This window comes from Nelumbo lutea, chromosome 1 (assembly GCF_056320005.1).
Source record: "Nelumbo lutea isolate HS-2025 chromosome 1, American lotus-T2T, whole genome shotgun sequence".
Lineage (NCBI taxonomy): Eukaryota > Viridiplantae > Streptophyta > Magnoliopsida > Proteales > Nelumbonaceae > Nelumbo > Nelumbo lutea.
Window position 1 is genome coordinate 146,603,858 of NC_142684.1, and position 19,039 is coordinate 146,622,896.

General features: G+C 36.9%; 1 protein-coding gene and 1 pseudogene across 6 annotated transcripts; both read right to left on the reverse strand.

Moving 5' to 3' along the window:
• Positions 1-4,608: 4,608 nt before the first annotated feature.
• Positions 4,609-11,492, reverse strand: LOC148878195 (glutamate receptor 3.7-like). Of its 6 annotated transcripts, none has more exons than XM_088950798.1 (8): positions 11,356-11,492; positions 10,490-10,813; positions 7,140-8,482; positions 6,789-6,873; positions 6,596-6,656; positions 6,399-6,430; positions 5,886-6,289; positions 4,609-5,212 (listed from the first exon to the last, which is right to left on the reverse strand). In XM_088950798.1, the coding sequence occupies exons 2-8, from the start codon at positions 10,743-10,745 to the stop codon at positions 4,799-4,801; spliced, it is 2,595 nt and encodes an 864-aa protein (XP_088806924.1). In that variant the 5' UTR covers positions 10,746-10,813; positions 11,356-11,492; the 3' UTR covers positions 4,609-4,798. The 6 variants fall into 6 exon arrangements, with proteins under 6 accessions (XP_088806924.1, XP_088806918.1, XP_088806909.1 ...); XM_088950792.1 differs by having other exon boundaries at positions 5,886-6,292; XM_088950783.1 differs by having other exon boundaries at positions 6,596-6,873.
• Positions 11,493-12,081: 589 nt separating this feature from the next.
• Positions 12,082-13,172, reverse strand: LOC148878196 (multifunctional methyltransferase subunit TRM112 homolog B pseudogene; annotated as a pseudogene).
• Between the last annotated feature and the right edge of the window lie 5,867 nt (positions 13,173-19,039).

Sequence of the window (19,039 nt, forward strand, 5' to 3'; positions counted from 1 at the left end):
TTTTATTTCTATTATCAATAATATCAATTTTTCTTTGTCACACTTATTTTTCTTTAATATGGCTAATTAGTGTAAGATTCAATGAAAGAATGGGAGTTAATACTCTAAATATAATACTTAATAAGAGAGAATGTAGTAACTCAAATTACATTTGCATCCTCATAATTAGAGAGGGACCAAATTCAAAAACAAGGGTATTCTAGTCAAGAAAAAGATTCAATAGATGTCAATGGAAATTAATACCTTAAATATAGATTTGAATGAGATAAAAATGATTGTTCAAATTATATTTTTGTCCTTACAATTAAAGAGAGATCAAATTCAAAAAATACGGTATTCTAATTAAAAAAAAAATATTCACACCATCGTTCACACTTTTAATAATAGTACAAATTAAATACCCTAATCCAGACCAAACCCAACCAATTCACGGACCAACCACTGTAGATTATTGGACAAAAAGAACAATGCTTTAAGAGATATAACACCCATATATCTCCGAATGGCATCAAACCCATGTGACTGCATCAACTGAGTGTGCTGAGGCTACCTAACTTGCTTGTTGTTGGATCGAGGTCTTCCAATGTCACTATTTTACAGCAACATAGCGATAAAATCCTGCGACTCAATCAATGATTTTCTTTTTCCGATGATAGGACCTTTGATGGTTTTATGGTTCATTTTCTAGTATTCTTTTGGTGGTAATTTTTTAGGCATTAAAAGCTGAGCTTCAATTTGAAATTGATGAGTGGAAAATTAGAAAAGATGGGATAAAAAAAATAAATATAATTATTTATTCCAATAAGTGATAAAATGATTTGGTCCAACATGTAAAAGAAAAAGAAAAATTCCCGATTAGTACCATATATTTTGGGCCTAGTGCCACTTTGGTCCTTGAACTTTAAAACACGACAATCGGTACTTGAACTTTCAAAACATGCAGATTTAGTACCTGTCACTAATTAGTCGTTAACCATCCATTAAGTGGCATTTGAAGAGATACAAATACCCTTTGAATGTCATCTAATTTTCTTTATTAACCATCCAAGCATTGACAAAATTTGAACAATCCCAAATCCTTTCCTCTTCTATTCAAGAAAGTTGGGGTCACGTCTTAATGGGCATTCTGGTGATCCCAACTTAATAGAAGAGGCAAGGATTCGAGACTATTCATTTTTTGTCAACATTTGGATGGTTGATAAAGGATGGTTAATGGTTGATTAACGAAAGTACTAAATTGGCACATTTTGAAATTTTGAGTATTGAATTGTCGTGTTTTTAAGTTTTGGGACAAAAGTGGCACTAGGCCCATTGTATAGGGTCGGAAAGTTTTCAAAAAAAAAAAAAAAAAAGAAAAAAAAAACATCATAGCATCAATGAGAAGAAATGGTGAGGAGTTTAATTGTTTAGAAGAGCTAGAGGTAGGCCAATAAAGCTAGGGTTGAAGTGGTAAGAAATGATTTGAAGTGCCATAATATAACAATAACTTTGAGCACAAATTTATGAGAAATATGCCAAAGGTTAGGTCTTATCTAGTCCACTCATCCCTAGAGGGGTGGAAATGAATCGAGCTTTTTATGAGCTATTCAAACTTGGCTCGTGAAAATCTCAATTTGGTTTGGTTTAAACCGAGTTTGAGCCTAGTAAAGCTAAACTTGTGAGGCTCGCAAGCCTAATATATATACTAGTGGGGGCACGTGCAATGCACGGGGATGCAGTACCCTTCCTTGTCCCTTGCCCCCGTAAGTCAAGACACTCTATCCACCCCCGCCCCGACCCTGGTGGCGGGGTGGGTTCGGGGAGAGGCACCCATTCCCCGTCGGGGATGGGTACCTTGAGGCAACCACCTAAAAAAGTCTAATTTATGGATATTTTACTAATAAGATTATGGGAATCAGGGGGTACTTTAGGCATTTGATTATAACAATTTGGGGGTATTTTATAAATGAAATTATGGGATCTTGGTATTATAAGAATATGAGAAAAACTTAGTCATAGAGATATTTTAAAAATCAATATTAAATCTATAGATATTTTACTAATTTAATTACCACTGGGTTCAGGGAATTATATGTGAATCCCATACCTAATTTGGGGCAAAAATATTTTCCCTGTCCCCATCCCGTCTTTGCCTTGTCCCCGTTTAAGATTTGTGAAAACATTCTTGTTTGGGGCAGGGCAGTATAGGGCCCAGTTTTATAGGAAAAATTGCCATCCCTACAATTCTAATAATTTTCTATAACTAATTAACTAATAGGAAATTAAATAACAATAAATTATAATATTTTATGATAATTTCCAAAAAATTATTGAAATTGCTATTGATTAGTAGTAATGTATAGTAAATTAATTATTTATGTTAACAATAAATTAATGTAAATTATTTATTATTAACCAAAGTAAATATAATTGTAGTAAGTTACATTATTTTCAATTAAAAGTAAACTATTTATTGTTAATTAATGTAAAACTAGGTATCATTGAAGTCAACCAAGTGGTCTAGATCGGTGTGGAAAGATTTATTAATTTTCCTAAATTATTTAATAATTATTTATTGAAATAATAATAATAATGGATTGTTATTTAAATAATTAAGAAACAATTTATAATAGATTAATTTCCCTAAGTTTTTTAATAATTATTTAGTTGAATAATAATAATGGATTATTATTTAGATAGTTTTGGAGGATATTATTTTCATAGATTAATTTATTAATCTTTAATTACTTATTTAAAAAACAATTATGGATCATTAGTTAAAGAGTTTCCTTAAATTATTTGATAATTGTTAACAATAATTATTAATTTTATAGAAATTAGTAAATTACGCTAATTACAATGATTAATATTAATTACACTATACATTGAAACTTTGAACATTTATTAATAAACAAAAATTATTACATTGTGGATTGTTTATTAATTTCTAGTAGATTATTAAATTATTTAATATTTGTTAAATAATGGATTATTTCTGAAATAATTATTTCATAATTTTTGGTAGAATATTTTCCAATAAAATTTAATAATTTTCATAACTAATGGATTATTTAACAATAGATTATTATTTAGGCTGAGTTTGAAAGGAGTACAAATGCAAATATGTAGAGTGCAAAACCTTATATTTTGTATTATTTTGTATGTATTTACATTGTACATATTTTCATTTTTACTACTTCCAAACTGAGTCTTAAGAAAGATTATTTAACAATAATGGAAGATGCCATGATTATACAGGAAACACCAAATTCGCCTTATTGCTAGAGAGAATATAGGGGAATTAGAGATAGAAGTGAAGAAGATGATAAAACACATATTGAACTAATTAAGGAGAGAAGTTAGGTTGTTATACAAAGTGAGAGACGTGATTTGTGGGGAGAGAGAAAGAACCCAATGAGAAGGGAGAGGAATGGAGAGATAGGGTGCTGAGATAGCAAATTGGGAGTGGTGGAAAGGGGGAGAGGAGAGAGAGTCAAGGCGAATGTAAGGTTGGAGTAATGGAGCAAGGAGAATCAAGTTGACGTGGATTGTTTAACTAGTAATCCATAATTATTTAAAAATAATAATTATGGATTATATGTATATATACATACATGTGTATAATAAATATTTTTTATAATTCTTAATTTTTTGTATACAAAATAAAAAAAATTATATGTTTAATTTTTAATTTTTATAGGAAGCTTGGTGAGCTCAAGCCGAGCCAAACTCGAACTTGAAAGCTTTTGAGCCAAGCTGAATTTGAGCTCAAGTCACTAGCTCAAATCAAGCTCAAGGCTAACATTATTTTGGTGAACCAAGCTCGAATAGATAAATATTCTATTCGGCTCAACTCAATCTACCCCTTCCCAATACCCAGATAACTGGGACCTAACATTGGGTAATGGCTTTTATTTTATATGGCACTAAAAATGGAATGATGAAACAGGATTCATGTACCTGACCCCATATAGTTGGGGCAAAACTTAATTGAGTAGAATTGGAAGCAGAGCCTGGCTGAAACAGCTAGCACCATAGTCGTCACCAGGAAAACTTTAACGGCTTAACAAATTATCAAAATTTCATCTGCCAACTCTGATCGATTTACTGAAATGAAACGAGCTATTACTTGAGGAATATAGCCCATATGGTAGCTTGAATCTCACTCACTAGAAAGCTATCATATGGCAGATTGAAGCGTGTTCAGAGAACTTTTATTCCCTTGACTATTGACTCTAAATAACCTGTCTTTTCCATTGTTTGCAGCATTACAATAAAAGTCGCTGTGTCCAGAAGTTGAGCCCTGAAAATTTAATTGAAAACTCGTTGAACATGTTTGGATAGCAATAACCAAGCTCGTTATTCTACCCTCTTTATCCGCCTTCAGAAAAAGTAAGAGGGGGGAAAAGAAAAAAGAAAAAAGATGAAGAAACATGGATGTTGACCAGTAAAGAAAAAAAGGCCTACGTACAACATTATGTATTAGCCAAATGAATAATTACAACCATTTATACCTGGATTTAAATATGTAATGAGCCTGAACAATATACCTTTCCAAAATCCTAATTCTTATTATTTGCATGCCCCACATGACATCTGTATAGAGCAAAATCTTACACCGAGTACAAGTCATCAAAACATATAAAAATTTTCATAATTCGAATAATAGCTTCATAGCATATATGGTTATTTACAAAGTTGGTCAGCATATAATATAGTTAGGACAAGGCTTAGATGATGATGATAATGATGGTCAATATGTAATATGCTACCAATAGAGGATAATCTCATTACATCCTCTGAAGACATGCACTATTAATCAGCTTTCCTGGGGTGCAGGATTGTCACGCTGCTTAAGCATTTTCTTTATAGCTTCTTCCTTCTCATCAATAAAATCAAAGAAATTATAAATGACCTGAGAACAATGAGTATTTGCAGACTCAGATGATACAGAGGAAATGTCCCTCTGTTTTCGTTTGTATCTGACAAATTGGTGAACCATCCTGACTAGAAACACAAGAAGGGCACCGACGGTGACAACCCCGGATAAAAGATAGAGAGCCCAGAAGCTGGAAAGATGGAGTTGGTTGGTGTCAGACTGGGGTCTTCTTTCTATACCGCAACCCATCTTACAAAACCACTTGTCGTGGATCTTCTGGAGTTCACCATTCTCAGAAAGTTTGAGGATCGCTGTAGACATGTCAACAGCAAGAGGAGAATCTCTCTGGAAAGCCTGAAATGATGTAGAGAAACAGAGAACCATAAGAGAATTTGAAGAGTAATTTATTAGTATTAATTAATATTATGCACAAAGGGTCACAGTGTAACTACCTACATTAACAATTATGTTATCATTGGGTTACAAGCAGATCTTATTTAGATCGGAGGCATGGGTATGGCATAGGTAGCCAATTTTCCCACTTCCAGAATGACTCTAAGCACTATTATGGCTCGATAATGATTAGATGACCATGACCAAAATAACCGGCTAGGCATGTGGATTTATGAAATGTCACCACTATCATTATATCAGTGTGTGCTCTATGACCCAATAAGAACATGATACTGGAAGTTAGAACTCCTAGTCCCTGAGAATAAAATGAGGAAATTATGCCAGTAAGGTAAAAAAAAAAAAAAAGACCACCTTTGAATCTATAAAGAAGACTTTAGCATTTAATTCAGCCTATTATTTTCATAACTCTATCTGTCATCTAACATGCTCTAAATAGAATGGATGCACATCCATGAATGTGCACATGCATGTTAAGCTGGATTCAACCCATCTTTGTCAGATAAACTCCAAACCATTACACGGGTTATCTATTTCCGATTAAAGATAGAAAAGAGATATCAGGGAAAAATAAAAAGAATGCTATAACCATTTGCATGCAAATGTATTCACTTACAAAACCCCATCCATTCTTGGTAAACATCTGTCCAACGATCCCAAAGTCCGTTTGTTTTGATAAAAAAAGCTCAACATATGGAAGCTCATCTATAATCGCTGCTACACCTCCATTTCCAGGCCCAAGCCGCAGCGCTTCTTCATACTCTTCTGGGCTGCCAAGAGAAACCAGTCTTGACTGAGGTATGTTAAAATTGTCTGTCAGATAACTTGGAGCAAATGACCCCACTTGATACCCAATGGGCCACCTGCTTGTGATCAAACTATCTAGTCCTGTAATGGGCGATGAGAGCTGCTGGATTGTAAGAATTGAAGTCAAACTGGCTGTGTAACTTGATGTAATCACCATCAGCAGGAAAAGCCATACCACCATCACCATACGTCCAAGTGCACTAATTGTATCTTCTTCTGAAAATAATCAATGCAAGAAAGAACAAATAATATCAGGCTCAAAATCAATATGTTAATACAGGAATAAATAATGATCAGATATAAATATCAAGGTCTTCCTTACGATTTGTCTTAAAAAGTGTTGAGAAGCTAAAGCTGCAATAAAAAAAATAGTGCAAATTGAGGTTAGATTCTAGGATATCCAGGAAAGTCAAGAAAATGGAAATGGAATTCAACAACTCAATAACATACTGACTCCATACACCCAACCCAAAGATAAGGAAATACTGGAAAACTCCATTTTGAAATTGGAAGGCTTACAGGAACACAGTTATCAGTTGTCGTCTAGGTGGGCCCCGGAAATCATCATTGATACGGTGCTCTAGAATCCAAATAACCACCCCAATCAAGACAAAAAACGTTGCAGTTACACACCACATTTCCACTGTAAATGGCTTAAGGAACACCCAAGCACTTGACTTCCTATTGTTTATGGGAGCTACTATGACCAGACCTGTAGCTGCATAAGGCTGAGTAAAGTCAGCAATCTTTGTCCGGTTAGTGACAATAGCAATGTCCCCAACAGCCGCATCAAGCACCTATGCCAAATGACAAACATGTAAAATTACTGACAATGACTAAGGATAACAATATGGAGAGACTAACACAGCAATAATGTGAGACATGCAGAAGGGTTTGGAAACTACCGTTGACAGGCAACAGAGATCTGCTACCATATATTGGTAGACCATCCTGACCCTCTAAACCATGAATTGGCCTTAGACTAATTTTATTTTTTTTATTGATCTTAAACTATTTTTCTTTTATTGAGAATTACTGAAATAAGCAATCACTGCATACTTACACCTGTTGCAACCATTCTGACAAGCTCATCATAATTGGGATTGGACTGGCCATCCCCGAAAGGCATGAACATGAAAGGAATATCATAGGGTACTAACTTCCTTGCTGCAAAAAACACATCAATACAGAATCCTTCAAAATCCTTGGTATCATGTTTTTCTGTTGCAAATTCAACAAAACTAGCTCTGTATGGCACTCCAATTCTCAGCGGCCTTTCATTGTCTGCAATAACCCACCCACGTGGTTTTTCAGCCTTTTTGCCAGGCCAAGCGACACTATCAAGTTTCTGATCCAAATGCGAACTGCTATGTGGTTTCCTGTTCAATGTCTCTGGTGTCACAGCTGAAAGACCAGAATAGTTAGACCAGTAGCCAATTGTATGAATTGCTGTCTGAGCAATATTAATTATGTCATAACCACCACCAATGAGATTCCTATCTGAATCAAATCGAACTGAACCAGTTAAACCACTGAAGTTCATCTGTAGTAACTTCCTAAGCAGAAGAGTCCCACCATCGAAGGTTTTGATATTCTCCAACTGCAGTTTTGTTGCTTTATTGCCATGTAAGTTTTTATTAAATGAGAATGTGATATTCTGATATTCATTTAAATATCCACCAATAGATTGGGCAACAGCCCAGACTGTATCATATGCAGAAAGTCCATATGTATTCAATCCATAACTTACTAGACCTTTCTGGTGCAGATCTCTCCACCGAGAGACAAAAGCCTTCTTCTGCAAGGATGGTGGAGTATGTTGTCGAAGTCCAACCACTCCTTGAAAGTTACGAAGTGATGTTTGGTTTATAAGTGGTAATGAATCCAAAGTAGTAGAAAGCCAATCTGTTGCAAGCCACACATAGCCGCTGGTCATCATTTCAAGTTCTTGAGCTAAAGAGAGGACTGTGAGACCTGAGTCAGGATTAACATGAACAACATAAACACGAGGCCCAATAAATTTGGAATTACTGAGCAACTCAGCAATGCGACTAACACTAGCTCCTGTTGGCAAAGCCAGTTTATAAATCTTTGACATTTTCTTTGCAAGTTCATCATCTAAAGTAGATATGCCATTCCTTCCATAATCATCATCTACAAAAATGGCAATGACCTCTCGCCATCCATAATAATCAATCAAATCAGCCATGGCAGCCATCTGGTAAGAATCACTCTGTGTGGTTCGCACAAAGAAAGGGAATTGAAGGGCAGAGAGAGTTGGATCTGTGGCAACAAATGATACAAGAGGCACTTGGACTCCATTAGCAATCATAGAGATCATATGGGCTACTCCAGAGGATTGTGGACCAATTATGGCCACCACTTCTTTCTCAAGTACCCGAAAGGCTGCACATAAAATTCCAAGAGAATAATGATCATGCTATACTGTAGCATAAAGACCAATAAAATAACTAGAGTCCAAACTAGGAACTTGTTTAGTAGCACATATTGATACACACACATATAAGCAAGAGATCTTATTAAAGATGGTTTCATAAGGATAGCAGGAGATCCTCACATCACAGATATTGGAAGGGTAAGAAAAACACAATACTGTACAGCAAAAAACTACATCTATATTTCTGAAACAGAAAAAGAAAATTCCAATTAGATAAAGGATGTGTAGCATGATTAAGATAAATTCAAGAAGCCCCAAAGCAAATCTGTCAGGAATAATATTATTTCATCATTAATGGAAAATAGATAACAAAACCAACAATAAAGGAAAAATATACAATTATGTCCTTCAAAATGTAGCAAGAGGAAAGGTAAAGGAGAAAAATGTTTCTGATCAAAGTGCTACCAAAAATTGGCAATCCATCTACTATGATGTGAAGACATGTTTAAAGCAATCTCTGCAACACAACCCAATAAATGGATTATAGCAGTAAAGACAAATGAGTGAAAATGAAAGAGAGAAGATAAAATAATAGGAAAGACGGAATAAATAATAGATAGGAAAGTAAAGGAGAGACAATTTCACTATGCAACTCCAATCCAAGGGATGATGTTATTACCACCATAACAAGAAATTACTCCTATAATTCAACAGAGATATAGATGCCAAAATGTTCCTAAGTCATTACTTGCAAAGGACAAGTATATAGCTACTTACAGATAAGGATGTCAAAGGACCGGTTTTGGATTGGACCCCATTCAGTCCAAAATCAATTTGGACAGATTGGACAGACCAACAAGACATATTGAATTGGACCAATCCAGTCCAAAATATTTATTAGATTGGATTGGACCTGGTCCATCCGTAATAAATTTATATTGGATTCCGTTGGATTAAGCAAATATCTGGTCCATCGATATAACATAAGAATATAGATGCCAATTGACCAGGTTTGGGTTGAAACCAATCTAAATCAAAACGAATCTGAATAGATTGGATGGTCCGGACATTGAATTGGACCGGTCCAAAATATTCATTGGACTGGATTGGACCAGGTCCATTTATAACGAGTTCACATTGGACTGGATCCGATTGGACCAAGTCCAGTCCAATTGACACCCCTAGTTACAGAAGGGACAAGAGCCCTCCTCATAAACACTAGCTCGTTCATTTAAGCAACCTCTAGAAAAAGCATTTTATAACAAGAAATAAAAAATAAAACAAAACCCTGTTATTCAGTAAATGGCTCTCAGTTGAGGACCTGATACGAACTTTAATTTCAAAATTATTTTGAATGCATTTTACTTTATATATGTAATGAAATGATTGTGCTAAAAAATATATATTTAACTAATAATAGAGTCATAAATCAAGCAAATAAGAGTAACCAATCAAATACTCTGTATTTGGTTATATTAAATTTATCAAGACTTTATATTTCTATGACACCATCACATTGTGTCTGGTTAACTCAGTTTCTCCCTTCTTTTTCTTTCTCTTTTCAACTTCCCTCTTACATTAATGGAAGATGGTTCCTATCATAAACTTATTCTGCCTAGTACTTCTAACGGGATCTCCTATCTTCTGCTGCCTTATCAAATATGAACATTTTACCAGAACTCAGGGATGAATTTGATATTAGGGTTTCTAAACTAGTAAACCAGTAGTAATCCGAATCAAAACTTAAATGATCTTACAGCAGCGATACTGATTCATGCCAAGATAATTACTAGAAAACAGGCTCTGCAAAGAAGAAAAGAGATCCTTTGCGAAACTGCCTCATCAGGCATGCAAAATCTCAGCACAGACAGCTGCTTAAGTTTTTTTATTGTCTATGGCAATTAAATTACCAAAAAAGGGTCAAATCAGAGAAACGAAAACACTAATTCAAAAGAGAGATCAACAGGGAGTTGTAGCAAGCCACAAACAAACACGATAAGAGGACTGGAAGCTACCTTCAACAGAACCCAAGAAAACATTGCAACTTGTGTCCTTCATGATTAAGTTCAGTCGGGTTCCATTAAGAATTCTCGGATCCGCGTTAATATCGGCCACCGCAGCTTCCATGGCTACCTTGGCAGTTCTACCGATAACCGAATCATGACCGAAAAGCACACCAACGTTCACGAGTGCAGGTCTTCGGCAGTAAACACAGTCAGAGAAGAGGACCCACATCAAAATGAAGCGTAAGACAAGAAGACCAGTACCCATGGCTGAAGCTTCAAGCTAATAACCCCCAAAGGTAAGTGACCAAATGGGATTTTCAGTATAGGATTCCCCTGAAATAAGGGTGCAGAACACGAATTATCTAAGTTTCCAACCTAGAGAAATTGAGGTGGAATTTTTGGATGGTAGTGCCAATAAGATAAAGTAGTAGAAAATAAACTTGAGGGCACCTCCAATTAATGACAAAAGAAGAACCAAGCTCAGAATGAAGCTTGCTCTTGCAGGGAAATGCCGAGAAATGCTCAACAACAAGGGCACCTTACCTTCTGATGAACTAGAAATGGGGCCTAATCAGGCAGTCTTATAATGACATCACGTTAGGATCGGGATCTTGAGCTATTGATTTTGTGAAGAATGAAGATAAAGAAAAATAATAAAGAAATTCAAAAGACACATGCAGACACAGTGTACAATCTCCTTAAATTAATTTTGGTTTTGTGAAAGGCGCACATTGTGGCGGGACGGCGGCGTCCGACGAGAGAGAGACTCAACAGGAGTCCATGGGTAAGCATGATAGACAAAGGGAAAACATTTGGCTATCTATGATCGAGATACTACTGTGTACAGGGTCTCCTTGTGTAACTCGTGTCCTTACCAACTCCATACTTGACACGAGTTCCCATCAACAGCAACCCTGGTCGCAGCACTCCAACAGCAGATGTGCTCTTGCTGGAGACATGATTGTGCGAACCAACGCAAACGTATGGAACTCGAACAACCTTTGTTGTTGACCTTCAATCGGAGACTCCGAATCCTCTATTGGCCTAATCATATCATGCCAATCCATTTAACTTAAAAAGGTGGGAAATTGTCTAAAACCCACATGAATTCTCTTAAATTCACTGTAACTTTTCAAAACGCTCAAAACTCATCATATCAGTGAATAACGGTAATTTATCTAACGTACATCGCTAATTTTACCTTTCATTATATTCGATCCATTTTACTATTTAATTCCTTTATTATATTTAATGTTGGCATCGTTCTTGTGTCAAGAACACTCATGGCTGCTATGTCATCGATCAGAACTCTTTTCCACAACCCTTAACACGCGAGGCTGTCTTGCACTGCCCCTGTTGCCTATAAATACAACCCGTCGTCCTCGCGGAGAACCATACACAGTAGTCATTTTTTTCTCAAGGCCCATTCACTTTTTGATAAATTACTTATCCGGGTAAATATAATTATGTAGGCGTAAGTGCATACCCATGTTCTTTTATTTTCCAGCTAAATAAGGTGATAACCATTTTAGTCATAAAAATGCATTATTAAAAGGGCCATTCTTGTCTCCTTTCAAGTTTTGGCAAGAAAAAATTATTTATCCACTTAACAGATGAGAGGTAAATGATACTTAAAAAAATGAATTTTCCCTATTCTCCATGTAAATCTTAAAAAAATGAACCAAAATCCTATTGACAACTTTCACCCTCTCAAAATTCCAAAAAGAACACCCTTAAAAAGAAATTGATTTAATTTGCTTATTGCTGATTAAACTCTTTTCTCCCTTCAATGATGATAGTGATGAAGAGTTCCAAGTTGGTGGGTCCATTTCTGAAGTAGTTGGGTCCTCATCTCTTCTCTTCGACCACCACAGGTGCTATGATCAATGAGCCGATGAGAGGAATCCTCCTGATCATAACTGCTACCTTCCACCATGCGGGTACGTTGCTGGTGCTGAGTGTGCAAAACGGAAGCACAGTGGCCTTGGGCAAATACTGAAGTTCAGGAGAAAGAACTCCCGAATGGCTTATTAAACGGTGATGGTCTGGACAAGAAGGGTTTCGTGAGCTATTGGGGCATTCTTTTAGCACAGGTCACCAAGGAGGACGGTATGGTGTGTAGGTGGAATTCGTTTAGGGTACATTTCTTTTCCTTTGCCTGAGCCCGGCAATATGAAAAAGTAAAATACACTGGCCATTTTCCATTAGTGTAGACTGCTGGGGATTCCCTTGTTGATCAAGAAGAGCCAATTTGTCTCTGGCCATATTAGAACACCTTCTTCAAGGTGAAGCTCGGATAGGGCATGGTGGAACTTCTTCAGGAAGTTGTCGGAGTTGAGCATGGATGAATCGGCCGCATCGGGAAGTTGAGAGTAGCCCATGGATCAAGCGGCATTGACAAATTTCTTGACCTCAAGAAGTAGAGGGAAATCGTTCGTGATGCCTTTGATGTTGCAAGAGAGCATGTTGTGTATCAAAAGTCTCATTTCTCTCTCAGTCTATCGATAGCGGTCGGAGCTCGGGAGAGGAAATCCCTACAAAAACATATGGAAATCATTGATAGAGGGAGGGGGATAGAGGGAGAGGGGTTTCTGTGATGAAGTACAACTAGTCGTGGTCGAAGTGGTCTTCCTGCTTTTCTCCTGGGACATTGAGAGCAAGAAGACCCTTCCTTTGATGTTGAGAGCAAGAACACTCTGGGACATTGAGAACAAGAAAGGCTCTTAGTCAGTAGAAATATTATATATGAAATAGGATTGGGCGCTTAAGAGAATTTCAATCAAAAAATTATTTAACAAGTTGACTCACCATTCAAGGGAAGTTTGGTCATGAAACTTGCATTTAGGTTGACGTGAACAACTTGGGTCCATGAACTTTTAGATGTTCTAACCGATAGAGTTTTAGAAAAAAAAAATTCATTGACATGGTGAGTTTTGGATGTTTTGAAAAGTTATGGTGAGTTTAAGAGAATTCATAAAAATTGATGGTGAGTTCTAGACAATTTCCCTAAAAAGGTGGAGAGCAAAGTGTATTGAAATAGTCAAGGAATGCTGTAATGACTACCAATCAAATATTTCTAAGGGGTTTTTGGATGTCTCCAACGCAGAAATCATTTTCACATTGGGCCTTGTACATTCACCAAAATACCAGTTTATAAATGTGTATTTATTTCCAACTCCACCCCCGGTATAGAGCACTTAGACATATGGATGAAAATGCTCCTTTGTATTATCAAGTCTTTAGTCCTTAGAAAATTGAACACGGTGACCGTTGGGCCATCCCCCTTCTCTTCGCGCTTTCTCTCGAAAATAAATCTTTGGTGACCATTCATTCCTCCCCCTTCTCTTCGTGCTCTCTCTCTTGATAATAAATCTTTGGCAATCGTTCCCCTCCTCTCCGCTCCTCCCATCTCATTTGGACGATTGTTTTGTTCTTCGACGGAGTGAATGGAAAACGATCATCGTTCCCCTCCATTTTGCTCCTCCCATCTCATTTCAATGATAGTTTTGTTCTTCGACAAAGTGAATGGAAAATGACCGCCAGCGACTATGAAGAGTGATTGTGATCGTTAGCATTGTACTAGTCGGGTGTTTTCCGAAGAAGAGCGATTGGGAAGACTAAATGTGGACAAAGGTATTGGCCACTATTTTGTTGCAACTGTTGTGCTTATCTATAGTGCAAAATTTGTGTTGCATTTTCACCCATTTCATCCTCCCAATGTTTAGTGGTTGTCTTCAATGCTTTTGATCTCATCTCTACTTAGTAGATTTTCCCTATTGGTAGTTGCAGGCTTGTGCCTTAGGCTTCAGTAGTATTGGTTACATTTCAAATAACTTTTTTAAATTAATTTGGCATTGTTGTTCCACATAGCATTTGCAATTTTAAGGGGGTTATGGTGCTTCATTAATGGATGGCAGATGTCTAGGGCATGGGTACATTATAGAGACATCTCATGTACTACAATGTTTAGACATCATTATGTTATATAAATGATAGTGCCACATAGTAGATAGTCTTCATATACGATTTTGCTCTGTTATCGTTGTTTAATGGAGTAGTCTATTCTAATATGGATATTTCATTGAACAATAGTAGATATAGGCAGTCAAAGGATCGGAGGGAATCCTTCCCCTTCTAATTTGAGGTATGAAATGAAATATTGCTATTGCAAGAAGTGTATCATTTGTATATCCATGATGCCCAATAACTTCTCGTAGAAGTTATTTTATAGTTGCTGGGGGAAATTTGAAGTAAACGCATCGGCATTGTTTTGAAAAATCCCATTACTCACCTTTGTTGCAATTAACATATATTCACACACTTATAGGAAAACACGGTCAGTGAAAACAAGGTAACTACCAACATGTCTAGTAGCCATATAGGATGCAAATTCTTTGAATGGGTAGTTCTTTGTGGATACTTGGAGGAGGTTACATCCCCAGGTAGTAGCATGACATTTTGGATAGCATTCAAGAGTTGCAGTGTGCAGTAAATGATTGTCAGAGGCAAATTGACTTCATGAGATTAGCATAGGAGTTGGTTGTAGAAGGGTTGTCTACAATTTGATGGCTTGTTATTTTTTTGTTGCTTTTTGTTCTCCTATCATACATGTTTTAATTGCAGCTATAAATCAGTCTGATTCAATATAGATTCGGTTCTTGCCATGCTCCTACCTGTCTTATATTGGATAAAGTGACGTTATGCTCGATTTTGTATTGTGGCATGTTGGGGTGTAGGTGTTGTGTGTGAACCATTATTTAAGGCAATGACTTGTCTGTTTGTTGAACGTTTCATTGTCATCCTTTTCTAAAACTAGTGTGCCACAATTGTGTCATTGATAGGGTTGTTTTACTAGCGTGGTGTGGTTCTAATTGATCAATCCTTTTTATGTTCCTCCAAAGACTTTGATGTTAACTCATCACTAAAAATCCTAATATGGAATTATTGCATTGTAACCTAAGACAATGGTGCAAAGTGGGGCGGTTCAAACTTAGGGATTGGTCTGATGGAGCAAAACAAAGATTCATGCTGAGTAGTTTGTGTTGTGAGAGTATTACCGTCGCAACATGGTTATCATCCATGGATCGCTTGCGTGAAGAAAACAACCACATTCATTAGTTTGACAACCTATATCCTTTAACTGGAGGTGGAGGGGAATAAATTTGGGTCCGAGGCCCCCATTGGTGTGTGGCACCTCCGTTAATGAAGATGCTCATCCTTGCCTCGGCATGCCCCACCCCTTGCAATTTGTAGTTGTATAATGGACACTCTCTAGGACTCCATGTAAGACGTCCCGCTCTGACATGCTTTGCGAATATGCCTCACCCTTCGAGAGTAAGTTGCAGAAGTGATGTTTGTAGGCATCGTTTTCCTTTGAGATGGGCATCGACACTGTACGTGATCGTTGAATTAGCGCATTAAACTAACTGGTGATCGTTCCTCATCAATTGTCATGGTCTACTACCTCCATGATCAATTTAACCATGGGGCAATGATCTGAGTTCTCGTTGATAGTGGAACCTCTACATATGATTCACATGGATCTACTCCTCACGTCACTTACGATTCCAAATTTCCAAAGGTATACTCACTTTCTGCATCCTTTTATGCTTATCTAATTCCCTATGATTTCTTTCTTGAGTTTATTTTAAACATTGCATCCTTCGCTCTTATATTCAGACCCAAAGAAGCATGTTTTCACACCTATTGATACAACCTCATTTGATGTGGAAAAAGGACTTCTGATGGAACGTATTGACAATAAAGCTCCTGCAAGTTAATCCAGCTACCCTTCCTCCTACCTCACGGTGGTTGCAGATCCATACATAATTCACCCGTGAGCTTTCGTAGTGTACTAATACATAGTACTCGGTGAAAGGCATGCACCTGTAGCTATGAGTTGCCAGGTTAGTAGTCCTACACACCTTAGGTGCATGGATACAATCTACATTGGCTCCAAAGGGTCTCAAGGTGTGTAGGACTACTAACCTGGCAACTCGTAGCTATAGGTGTGTGCCTTTCACAAAGTATTGTGTATTTGTACACTATAAACTACAAGAGTTCACAGGTGAACTATGTATGGACCTGTGATCACCATGAGGTAGGAGCAAGGGTAGCTGGATAAACTTGTAGGAGCTTTAATGTCGATCCATTCCTTCAGAAGTCCCTTTTCCACATCAAATGAGTTCGTATAAATAAGTGTGAAGACACACTCTTGTGGGTCTGAATATAAGAATAGAGGATGCAATGTTTAAAATAACCTCAACAAAAAGAAATTAGAGGGAATTAGATAAGTACAAAAGGATGTAGAATATTAGTATACCTTTGGAAATTTGGAATCATAAGTGATGTGAGGAGTAGTTCCACATGAATACATATGTAAAAGTTCCACTGTCAACAAGAACTTAGATCATTGCCTCATGGTTAAACTACTTATGAAGGAGCTACTAGACTATGACAATTAATGAGGAATGACCACCAGTTAATTCAATGCACTAATTCAACGATCTTGTATAGTGTTGATTTCCACCTCAGAAGGAAGCAGAGCGTACGAACATCACTTCTACAACTTACTCTCAAGAGGTGGGGCATATTCGCAAGGCATGTCAGAGTAGGACGTATTCACATGGAGTGTCAAAGAGTTTCCATTACATGACTACAAATTGCAAGGGGTGGGGTGTGCCAAGGCAAGGATGAGCATCTTCTTTGATGGAGGTTCCACACACCAATGGGGGCCTTGGACCCAAATTTAGTCCCCTCCACCTCCAATTAAAGGATATAGGTCAACAAACTAACATAAGTGGGTGTTTCCATTGTGTAGGCGATCCATGCACGGTAACCATATTGCGACGATAATACTCTTACAACATGAACTACTTAGCATGATTCTTTGTTTTGCTCTGTCGAACCAATCCCTAAGTCTGAACCACCCCACTTTGCACCTAGTCTTAGGTTACAATGTAATAATTCCGTATTAGGATTTTTAGCGAAGAGTCGATATCAAAGCATCTTTGGAGGAACATAAAAAGGAATGATTAGTTAGAACCATGCCATGCTCATAAAACAACCCTATCAATGGCACAATTGTGAAACACTAGTTACAAAAAAAGATGATAATGAAACGTTCAATAAACAAACAATTCATTGCCTTAAATAACAGTTCACACACAACACTTACACCCCAACATGCCACAATACAAAATTGAGCATAACGTCACTTTATCCAATATAAGACAGGTAGGAGTACGGCAAGAACCGAATCTATACTAAATCAGACCGATCTATAGCTACAATTAAAACATGTATGATAGGAGAACAAGAAGTAACAAAAAAATAACAAGCCATCAAATTGTAGACAACCCTTCTACAACCAACTCCTGTGCTGATCTCATGAATTCGATTTGCCTTCGACAATCATTTATTGCACACTAAAACTCTTGAATGCATTCCAAAATGTCATTCTACTACCTGAGGATGTAACCTTCTCCGAGTATCAACAAAGAACAATCCATTCAAAGAATTTGCATCCTGTATAGCTACTAGACAGGTTAGCAGTTATCTCGTTTTATCTAACAATGTTTTCCTGCAAGTGTCTAAATATATGTTTGTTGCAACAAACCTGACTAATGGGATTTTTCAAAACAATGCTGATGCATTTACCTCAAATTTCCCCTGGCAGCTATAAAACAACTTTTACAGGTTATTGGGTGTCGTAGATATACAAATGATACACTTCCTCTTGCAATAGCAATATTTTGTTTCATACCTCAAATCAGAAGGGGAGGGATTCCCTTTGATCCTTTGATTGCTCATATCTACTATCGTTTAAATATCCATATCAGAACAGACTACTCTATTAAACAATGATAATAGAGTAAAATCGTATATGAAGACTATCTACTATGTGGTTGTATCATTTATATAACATAACGGATGTCTAAAGATTGCAATACATGAGATGTTTCTATGGTGCACCCATGCCCTAAATGTCCACCATCCATTAACGAAGCACCATAACCCCCCTTATAATTTGTAAATGCTATGTGGAACAACAGTGCCAAATCAATTTAAAATTATTTGAAATGTAATCAATACTACCGGAGCCTAAGGGAACAACCTTGCAACTGCCAATATGGAAACTCTTCTAAGTCGAGATGAGGTTGAAAGCATTGAAGACAACCACTAAGCGTTGGGAGGATAAAGTGGGTGAGAATGCAACACAAATTTTGCATCTTAGATAAGAACAACTATCAAAACAAAATAGTGGCCGATACCTTGTTCCACATTTAGTCTTCACAATCACTCTTCTTTGTAAAACATGCGATTGGTACGAAGCTAATGATCACAATCACTCTTCATGATCGTTGGCAATCATTTTCCTTTCACTCTGCCAAAGAACAAAACTATCATCGAAATGATATGAGAGGAGTAGAGTGGAGGGGAATGACAATTGTTTTCTATTTACTCCACCCAAGAACAAAACAATCGTCAAAATGAGATGGGAGGAGTAGAGAGTAGGGGAAAGGTTGCTAGAGATTTATTATCGAGAGAGAGGGCGCG